Source organism: Oncorhynchus clarkii, chromosome 22, assembly GCF_045791955.1.
Source record: "Oncorhynchus clarkii lewisi isolate Uvic-CL-2024 chromosome 22, UVic_Ocla_1.0, whole genome shotgun sequence".
NCBI classification, from domain to species: domain Eukaryota; kingdom Metazoa; phylum Chordata; class Actinopteri; order Salmoniformes; family Salmonidae; genus Oncorhynchus; species Oncorhynchus clarkii.
This window is the reverse complement of record NC_092168.1, coordinates 81,060-92,566: the sequence shown is the minus strand read 5'-3', so window position 1 is coordinate 92,566 and position 11,507 is coordinate 81,060. Positions and strand designations below refer to the sequence as shown.

Genomic DNA, 11,507 nt, shown 5'->3' with positions numbered 1-11,507 from the left:
AGAGCGGGAGCAGGCGTGACACCCAAAGCATGCGCCAAATATCCCCTCCCCTTCCGAAATTTAAAGGAAAGAGATTGGTTGCGTTGCACTATTTTACCTATCAGCTAACCACAACATACAGTATGTTATCTGTCAATCCATGATCTGTAATCTGTCAATCCATGACACAGTCAATGACATTGGCACGCAACCATTGGTTGATGCATACAACGTCTAAGCAGTGGAATGCTTAAATAATGATTTGCCCAAATGATCAGGGACAAAAAAATCTGTGCACTGGGACAACATTCTTTGTTAGTCGTCGCATCCCACAGCCTGTTGACAGACATTACCATACCATCCTATGTTAAGTGCGTCTCTCCACGAAAGATTAATTCAACCCCTAATGCTGTGGTTTATATGGAACAGAGGAGGATTCAAGGGGACTGCTGCTTGCTGGTCACGCACTGTTTTGAAGCAGCAAGACATTTTAGAAGCTAAAGAAATGCATAATTAATGCCTACATTTGTTTTTGCCAAGTGTATTTTATTAAAGACACCTTAATGCATACTTAATATATAATGCGAACAAAACATTTATATATTTACAGTTGAAGTTGGAAGTTTACTTACACCTTAGCCAAATACATTTAAACACAGTTTTTCCTGTTTTGGGTCAGTTAGGATCACCACTTTATTTTAAGAATGGGAAATGTCAGAATAATAGGAGAGAGAATGATTTATTTCAGTTTTTATTTCTTTCATCACATTCCCAGTGGGTCAGAAATTTACATACACTAAATTAGTATTTGGTAGCATTGCCTTTAAATAGTTTAACTTGGGTCAAACGTTTCGGGTAGTCTTCTACAAGCTTCCCACAATAAGTTGGGTGAATTTTGGCCCATTCTTCCTGACAGAGCTGGTGTAACTGAGTCAGGTTTGTAGGCCTCCTTGCTCGCACACGCTTTTTCAGTTCTGCCCACACATTTTCTATAGGATTGAGATCAGGGCTTTGTGATGGCCACACCAATACCTTGACTTTGCTGTCCTTAAGCCATTTTGCCACAACTTTGGAAGTATGTTTGGGTTCATTGTCCATTTGGAAGACCCATTTACGATTAAGCTTTAACTGATGTCTTGAGATGTTGCTTCAATATATCCACATCATTTTCCTGTCTCATGATAACATCTATTTTGTGAAGTGCACCAGTCCCTCCTGCAGCAAAGCACCCCCACAACATGATGCTGCCACCCCCGTGCTTCACTGTTGGGATGGTGTTCTTCGGCTTGCAATCATCCCCCTTTTCCTCCAAACATAACGATGGTCATTATGGCCTAACAGTTCTATTTTTGTTTCATCAGACCACAGGCCATTTCTCCAATTGACTCAAATGATGTCAATTAGCCTATCAGAAGCTTCTGAAATCATGACATCCTTTTCTGAATTTTTCCAAGCTGTTTAAAGGCACATTCAACTTAGTGTAGGTTAACTTCTGACCCACTGGAATTGAGATACAGTGAAATAATCTAATTTGTACTATTTTCTACATTGTAGAAAAATAGTGAAGACATCAAAACTTTAAATAACACAATCCTGTAGTAACCAAAAAAGTGTTAAAGAAATTAAGTTCTTCAAAGTAGCCACCCTTTTCCTTGATGACAGCTTTGCACACTGTTGGCATTCTCTCAACTAGCTTCATGAGGTAGTCACCTGGAATGCATTTCATTGGTAAAAGTTCATTTGTGGAATTTCTTTCCTTCTTTTTGCGTTTGAGCCAATCAGTTGTGTTGTGACAAGATAGGGGTGGTATGTTGAAGAAAGCCCTATTTGTTAAAAGACCAAGTCCGTTTTATGGCAAGAACAGCTAAAATAAGCAACGGAAAAAAATGAAGGTCAGTCAATTAGGAAAATGTGAAGAATTTAACACATGCGAGGCCATGTGTTAAACAGAGTGAGTATGGTAGTATACTTAACAACCAAAGATTTATAGAGTAAAGGCGGGTTTATATTACGTCTATCGACATGTCTGTAGACAGTTGTCATTGTGACATCATGAACATTCTATTGTCGTCCGACATCAAACTTGTCGTTGTAGTTATGAATATATACATTTGTATAAACACAAAAACAACAGGCTGCATGACATCAGCAGCCTGGTGGTCCGACATAGCATAACTGGTGTATTTTAACACAAATTATCCCATCCTTTTAAAAATTAATGTCAATCTAGCAAAAAGCATATGTCAAAAAGCAACTTTCTAAACAATGTTTGCTGGCTAGCCAGTTCAAATAATGCCATATCATAGCTAACAACGTCTTAATTTGTATTAATTATTACAGGAAAATAAACTCACAACAATATAATTATTTACAAGTTAATGGCGAGCTAATTACAGAAAATAGCTTATGGTTGTGAGTGTGATGAAATGAAAGCAGGGCATTCTGACGGATAATGTTTTTATTTGGACTCTCTCCAGTTGGCCTAAAGTTATATCCTATCGACTTTGGTGCAGGTCATGCTGTTCTTCACATTACCGTCTCTGGTAAACACACACTACATCAAGTACAATTGTATTTTTCACATACACAGGAGACAGAAGGTGTAAATGGTTAAGGTTTTCTTCCTCTTCCTCTGAAGAGGAGGTGTAGCAGGGATCGGACCAAAATGCAGCGTGGTTATTTGTAAACATCTTTAATAAAGATTTTTAAAAAAACAATACAAAAACAATAAGCGTAACGTGAAAAACCTAAACAGCCTTATCTAGGTGTAAACAAACACAGAGACAGGAACAATCACCCACGAAACACTCAAAGAATATGGCTGCCTAAATATGGTTCCCAATCAGAGACAACGATAAACACCTGCCTCTGATTGAGAACCACTCTGAGATATAAATTATATTACTACACAGATCATACAAACAGCACAGAAATGAAATCACCAACATGTATTGATCAAATCTTTACTAATGCTGCAGAAATGTGCTTTAAAGCACTATCCATATACAGTGGATGTAGTGATCACAATATAGGTCCATAACTAGGAAAACCAAAGTTCCAAAGGCTGGGCCTAATATAGTGTATAAGAGGTCATACAAAGTTTTGTAGTAATTCCTATGTTGATGGTGTAAAGAATATTTGCAGATCTGTGGTGTGTAATGAGGAGCAACCAGACGCTGCACTTGACATATGAAATTGCTTATTCCAGTTACTAATAAGCATGCACCCATTAAGAAAAGGACTGTAAAAAGTGTTCAATTCCAGTGGGTTGATGAGGAATTTAAAAATTGTATGGTTGAGAGGGATGAGGCAAAAGGAATGGCAAATAAGTCTGGCTGCACAACCGATTGGCAAACATACTGAACATTGAGAAATCTGGTGACTAAACTGAATAAAAGAAGAAGAAACTATACTATGAAACAAAGATAAATTACATAAAGAATGATAGTAAAAAGCTTTGAGCACCTTCAATGACATTTGGGGCACAAACTCATCATTCATTGAATCAGATGGCTCATCCATCACAAAGCCCACTGATATTGCCAATTACTTTAATTATGTTTTCATTGGCAAGATTAGCCAATTTTAGCCATGACATACCAGCAACAAACACTAACACTAAACATACAAGTATAACTGACCAAAATATGAAGGACAAGAATTGTAATTTTGAATTCTGTAAAGTGAGTGTGGAAGACAATGACAAGCCATTGGGGTCTGACAACTTGGGTGGAAAATTACTGAGGATAATAGTGGACGATATTGCCATATTTGCCTTATCTTCAATCTAAGTCTACTAGAAAGTGTGTGCTCCCTGGCCTTATCAGGGAATCAAAAGTAATTCCGCTACCCAAGAATAGTAAAGCCCTCTTTACTGGCTCAAATAGCCAATCATTCAGCTTGTAACCAACCCTTAGTAAATCTTTGGAAAAAAATGTGTTTGATCAGATACAATGCTATTTTAGTGTAAAATTGACAACTGACTTTCAGTACGCTTATAGGGAAGGATATTCAACAAGCACGGCACTTACATAAATGACTGATGATTGGCTGAGAGCAAATGATGATAAAAAGATTTTTGGAGCCGTTTTGTTAGACTTCAGTAGATCATAGTCTGCTGCTGGAAAAACGTACTGTATGTGTTAAGGCTTTGCACCCCCTGCTTTGAGTAAAGCCAGTGTGTCTATGTATGCAAATGACTCAACAATATATACATCAGCTACTATAGTGAGTGAAATCACTGCAAATCTTAACAAAGAGCTGCAGTTAGTTTCAGAATGGAATGAGTTAGTCCTAAATGTAAAAAAAATAAAATAAAAGCATTGTATTTGGGACAAATCATTCACTAAACCTTAGACCTCAACCAAATCTTGTAATGAATAATGTAGAAATTGTGCAAGCGACTAAACTGCTTGGAGTAATCCTGGATTGTAAACTGTCATGGTCAAAACATATTGATACAGCAGTAGCTAAGATGAGGAGAAGTATGTCCATATTAAATCGCTGCTCTGCCTTCTTAACAACATTATCAACAAGGCAGGTCTTACAGGCTCTAGTTTAGTCGCACCTGGACGACTGTTCAGGTGCAACAAAGAGGGACTTAGAAAAATTACAATTGGCTCATAACAGGGCAGCACTGCTGGCCATTAAATGTACACAGAGAGCTAACGTTAATAATACGCATGAGAGGAGGAGAGACTGACTTCATAACTACTTGTTTTTGTTGACATGCTGAATTCACTGAGGTGTCTGTTTAAACTACTACTACACAGCTCGGACACCCATGCATACCCCACAAAACATGTCACCAGTGGTCTCTTCACAACCACCAAGTCCAGAACAGACTATGGGAGGCACACAGTACTACATAGAACCATGACTACATGGAACTCTATTCCACATCAGGTAAATGATGCCACCTGTAGAATCAGATTCCAAAAACAGATAAAAATGCACCTTATAGATACACATATGCACACACATGCTAGCACACAAACTCTACACACACATACAGTGTAATATTGTTGTGTGGTGGTATTAAACATTTTGTATTGTAGATATAGTGGTGTAATGATGATTATATCTTTAGTTTTATGTGTGATTCAAGTGCCTTAAAACCTCTTAAGGATTAGCCCTTTTTTAAACTTTTCTCCTAAAATGAGGAAACACTTATAAGTTTATGGAAATGTGAAAGGAATGTAGTATAATATAACACAATAGACCTGGTAAAAGAATATATAATGAAAAAAAACAACCGTTCTTTTGTATTTTTTTGTACCATCACATTTGAAATTACTCCAGCCCAGGTGCAATTTAGATTTTGGCCACTAGATGGCATCAGTGTATGTGCAACGTTTTAGACTGATCCAATGAACCATTGCATTTCTGTTCAAAATGTTGTATCAAGACTGCTCAAATGTGCATCATTTGTTTATTAATAACTTTTCATGTTCAAAATTGTGCACTCTCCTCAAACAATAGCATGGTATTATTTCACTGTAATAGCTTCTGTAAATTGGACAGTGCAGTAGATTAACAAGAATTTAAGCTTTCTGCCAATATCAGAAATGTCTATGTCCTGGGAAATGTTCTTGTTACTTACAACCTCATGCTAATCGCATTAGCCTACGTTAGCTCAACCGTCCCGTGGAAGGGACACCGATCCCGAAGAAGACTCCAGGAAGAGAAGCTGCTATTGCGGATCCCTAATAAATACATATAAATACAAAGTAACGTTAGCTAGCGAGCTAGCCAGATAAAGTTAGCTAGCTAACAATACTCTTTAACTTGCAATAAAAATGACTTTCTGAGAAAATTACAAAGTATACTATCTGAAAATGTAGCTAGCTAGTCTCTCTTACCTGTATACATGGATCAATGCTTCTTCCGCTCTGTCAGGGATGCCATGGTTGCCCTTAGTTTTTAGATGTAATCCCAAGACAGGTGTTTTATACAACAGCCTTCTGATGCTCCTGAGCTCAATTTTGAGTCTCATAGCAAAGAGTCTGAATATTTAGGTAAATATGGTATTTCTGTTTTTCTGTTTAATACATTTGCTGACATCTGTTTTCGCTTTGTCATTATTATTGTGTGTAATGTCATGAGGGGAAAAAAATAATAATACATTTTAGAATAATGCTGTAACATAACAAAATGTGTAAAAAGTCAAGCGGTCTGAATTCTTTCCAAATGCACTGTATTACTTTCACAATGCAACTTGTTTATTATAATATTAATAATAATAATAGGCCTTTAAACTTTTACATTCACTGATAAAATATCTTGCTGGTCAAATTTAGTGAATTTTATGTAAACAATATCTGAGACTCCGTGGATGGTGGTCATAGAGCTTTAGATGGTAATTTGATGGTCCCCGGAACAGAAAATGTTTGGAAACGTTGCTCTAAGGTGATTAATGTACTGTAGTAGTTCACCAAAATCCAAGTAATTTACAGGTTTATATCTGGTGTTACCAGGCCATTTCTGCCACTTAAGGCAGGTTATTTCTGAAATATAATGGCATATTATTGAAGATCCACTCCTCACAAATACACGTTTGTTGTTTTTATATATGGCACTGAAAATCCAATAACAATATCTACTTTCCAAATTCTGATTCAGTATTTGGTCGGCCATATTGGATTATGCATCAAGAAAATGTTGGCTAGCTCTTCTAATATCAATTTATTTATGCCAAAGAGCATCTGTACCAAATTTGATGTTTTTATCTGGCGTGTAACGGTTTCATAAATTTGTCGGTAAGACCCAACTTATTTATTTTACTTTCTAGCTTACTTACAGTGTAGGTAGCTAGCGTGCCAGCTAGCATTGTTGCTATGGGATTGTGCACCTTACATTGTTTCGCTAAGTAGCTAAACAACTAGCTGCTGGTTGATGTTTTCCTTTTTTTCAACCAGGGCAGACAAAACATTCACCTGCACAAACTTTCCACTTAATTTAAAGGAGATATGTTCCTTAAAATGTTTTGTGTAACTGACTTAAAGTTAAGGGATCTTAAGATGTTTTATGCAACCAGGCGCAGGAATACATGGTGTTTTATTGAATTACAGTTTAACATTGAAAACTGTAATACAAGTGTCTAAGTAAGTATGGATTTATAGGAATTTATATTTTAAAAGTAGAAGTCCATAGAAGTGTTGGAATTAATTTTATTAACTGTATTTATCAGAACGAATGGCACTTATTTCTAGTACTGTTATTGTTACAGACAAATGATCAGAATCATTTCAGAAAGTGTTGCATTCATAATAGCTCAAATGTAGCTCTGCACCCCTTTCTCTTCATTATCATTACTGTTTACAGTGCAGCCCTTTTAATGTTCATACTGAGTAACATTTGCACATGTAGGGGAGTTGAGTCCTTTTCTATAACACACTGTGTTGAAAAGGAATGACTGCATTTTACAAAATAATGCCCATTGTCCTACACATTTAAAGGAATTGAATGCGTTCCGTCATGTCTCTTTCCATCGTTTGTGAAAACCCTTATTGCTGAAACAAAATCATTATTTTGTTCTATGCTGGAAATCAACAGCAGGGTTGTTTTATGTAAAATAAAAGATAGAGAAGAACAGTAATATATTTGAAACAACAGTGGGCTGACATGAAACACGTATGTTTCATTTTAAATTCAATATTTCCCAACTCTAGTTCATATTGTGATAGTTTTGCTCTATATCTTGGCTGTTGGTACTGATCTAATCTGAGTGAACCTCTGCTTACAGTAGTTTACATGGTAGGAGGCCCAATTCTCTGAAATTAATAAGGTGGAACAGAGTCACTGAGGCTAAAAAGCTTAATTTTTAACAGGATTGTATGTTGTTGATGAATCTCTAAGGCAACATTCCCATTGAACAGCTATGAGGTGAGAGAGCCTTTTCAGTTTTATTTTAGATTGTTATTTTCCAGAAATGTCTCAAAAATAGGCTAGTAGCTATTGTTGACTTGGTTGAAAGTACGAAAAAAACAGCAAAACAGATAAGCTGGTGAAGACTGAGTAGATATTATTGTTGTATCTTTCTTTTGGGAAAATAGCCCAATAATTTAAGAGCATTCTTTTTGAAATTGTATTGGCAAATCAACGAAAGTGTGGCTGCTGTGCCTTGTGTGGAGCCGAGACGTCACAATGCCAAGTAAAGCACAAGAGGTAAGTCAAAGCGCAAGTTGGAAAGTTTGTTGAGAAAAGCAAAATAGCAGGAAGTTCACTGTACCTGTGTAATGTGGTTTAGAAATAATTTTGTAAAAAGCCATGAGCTATTACAAGTCCTTTATAGTCTCATAATGCACAACATGTAATAAAAATATTTATTAAGTAATATTCTACTTGGAAATGCATTTTTTCCCTCCAGGTCATCTTCATTAAAGTTGTTTGATGCGGTTTACCAGCACACTTTGTTTTACTACCAGGGGCGACAGGTTCAGGTTCATCATTACATTCTTTACCAGAAAGTAGGCCGAGCCTCTTTGAAGTAACTTACTGTAGATCAATTAATTGCTCTCTTTTTTTAAAACAAAAATATAAACGCAACATGCAACAATTTCAAAGATTTTACTCAGTTACAGTTCATATAAGGAAATCAGAAATACATGCCCTAATCTATGGATTTCACATGACTGGGAATACATATTTGCATCTGTTGGTCACAGATACCTTAAAAAAAATAGGTAGGGGCATGGATCAAAAAACAGTCAGTATCTGGTGTGACTGCAACACATCCCCTTCGCATAGAGTTGATCAGGCTGTTGATTGTGGCCTGTGGAATGTTGTCCCACTCCTCTTCAATGGCTCTGTGAAGATGCTGGATATTGATGGGAATTAGAACTAGTTGATCCAGAGCATCCCAGACATGCTCAATGGGTGAAATGTCTGGAGAGTAATGCAGGCCATGGAAGAACTGGGACATTTTTAGCTTCCAGGAATTGTGTACAGATCCTTACATCATGCATTATCATGCTGAAACATGACTGATGGCGATGGATGAATGGCATGACAATGGGCCTCAGGATCTAATCACTGTATCTCTGTGCATTCAAATTGCCATCAAAAAAATGCAATTGTGTTTATTGTTCATAGCTTATGCTATCGCCACCATGGGGCACTCTTTTCACAATGTTGACATCAGCAAACTGCTCGCCCACAAGACGCAATTTGCATTGACTGCGGTTGTGAGGCCGTTTGGACGTACTGCCAAATTCTTTAAAATATGTTGGAGACGGCTTATGGTACAGAAATTAACATTAAATTCTCTGGCAGGAGCTTTGGTGGACATTCCTGTAGTCAGCCTGCTAATTGCATGCTCCCTCAAAACTTGAGACATCTTTGGCATTGTGTTGTGTGACAAAACTGCATATTTTAAAGTGGCCGTTTATTGCCCCCAACACAATGTGTAACGGTCATGCTGTTTAATTAGCTTCTTGGTATGCCACAGCTGTCAGGTGGATGGATTATCTTGGCAAAGGAGAAATGCTCACTAACTGGGACAAAATTTGAGATAAATAAGCTTTCGTGCATTTTTCAGCTCATGAAGCATGGGACCAACACTTTACAAGTTGCGTTTATATTTAGTTTTAGTGTATTTATAAAGCTCTTTACCAAAAACTGCCGCTGACCTAACATCAATTATTAACCTTTAGACATACGAGTTACCATACCCAGTCGCAGGGAAGGCCAACTCTAGAAATCCCTTCAGTCTCCTCAGAGTTAGGTAAATCAGCTTTTAGTTTCTTTGCACCCCATATATGGAACAATCTACAGAGTTTCCGACAACTCGATGTATTGGTGCCTTTCTGGCAGGTTAAAATTATGAATGGGGACCTCTGCTGAGGAATTGATTGTTTTGAATTTTGTGTATTTGTATTATTTTGTCAATTGTGTGCATGCAGGGCTCCCTTGCGACAGGGATCCCTCAATGGGACTGACAAAGGTAAATCATAATCAAACAAAGGTAAATCATCACAAATGTAGCCTTCACTTAGTTTTTGTCTTTGGCACACCGTAGCAAAACTTTTTGCAACGAAAAACAGCCGTTTGAACAATTTTAGATTTCGGTCCCTCAATTTCAGTCCACCTCCGCCACATTTTGAGCCTATTGTATTTTCTAGGATGCTGTGATCAACCTGAAGTCTGTCCAGGAGATGTCCAGGGAGCTGGGGTTTGAGTGGACTGTTCTGGCCTACGAGCTGGGCTTCTCCAGGACTGAGGTTCATCAGTTCCATACCACATCCACAGAGAAGACGGTCCAGGCCAGAAGCATGCTAGAGTGCTGGTGAGTGAATGGCCCCGTTTGAATAGCTTTCCAATGCATCCTTCTTTCCTCCTGTCCTTGATATAATCACAGATATAAGATGACTGGATTGGTTGCTTTGACCTATCCATATCTCGTACAGATCTGTGACTAGGAAAGGAACGGTCAAGGGGATGCATTTTTGGAGGGTTCGAACAGGGCCTCTGTCATGGAATGATTCCCTAATGTAAATGTGGAAGAAATGTCTTGTAAAGATCAGACATGAATCTTTATTCTATGTCAGAGGGGCATTGTCTTTGTTCTACACACAGGTAATACCATAATAGGTTTATATCACAATGTACCCTGTTTAACTCAGCCTATGTCTCAATAGAGGGCTGCAGTGTGTGTGTATGAGAGAGACAGATGATCATTAACATGATTGGATTTATTCTGTAAAACAGATGTATTTGCAGCATAGATACTAACATCACAAGAACAACACTTGAAATGTACACAGTCATAACATTCATTGATTATAGAAAATATACATTTCCAATGCAGAGACATAATGTTAAACCCTCTTCCCCTCGCTCTATTCCTCTATCAATCTATTCCTGTATCTCCCTCCCATCCCAGGTATGAGAGATCTTGGGACAAGTCCAACAAGACCAAGTTGCTGCAGAACGGTTTGGAGCGTGCCGGGCGCCGCGACCTGGCTGAGAGGCTGCGTTGCCTCCACTGGGGCCACCAGAAATTGAGCCGCAGGGTGGAGCTGCCCTCCGCCTTTCCCTTCCTCATCACTGTCCACAGGACCATCGAGAACCGTGACGGCCTCCGCCGGATTAATGACCTCAGCCGCAGATTCACCTGAGGCATGAGAAAAATATGCCTTGATACACCTGAAAACACATGGACATACAGATATACACATTCTCTAAGCACATGCAAACACACACAGGCAGACATCTATTGATCTATCACTGATGAGATGGATGTCTGTACAGCCACTTCAAATAACTGATTGGATTCACATTCAAAACAGTCTTTGAAAAATATAGACAAATAAACAGATTTTAGATAATGGATTTCAGTGCGTCTTCTTTTTTGAAAACACTGCACTGTCACTACATACCATAAAAAAGTTAAATAAAATTCAGAAAACCGCCAACATGCAGTATTACTGTAAATAGCCAGTAATAAATAGCCAGTAATAAATAGCCAGTAATAAATAGCCAGTAATAAATAGCCAGTAATAAATAGCCAGCCCTCCATATCGAGGTCA

General features: G+C 37.8%; 1 protein-coding gene across 1 annotated transcript; it reads left to right on the top strand.

The window, feature by feature from the left end:
• The first annotated feature begins 7,816 nt into the window (after positions 1-7,816).
• On the top strand, positions 7,817-11,251 carry LOC139380260 (uncharacterized). Its single transcript, XM_071122805.1, has 3 exons — positions 7,817-8,145; positions 10,101-10,264; positions 10,862-11,251. The coding sequence occupies exons 1-3, from the start codon at positions 8,125-8,127 to the stop codon at positions 11,094-11,096; spliced, it is 420 nt and encodes a 139-aa protein (XP_070978906.1). The 5' UTR covers positions 7,817-8,124; the 3' UTR covers positions 11,097-11,251.
• Positions 11,252-11,507: the final 256 nt, after the last annotated feature.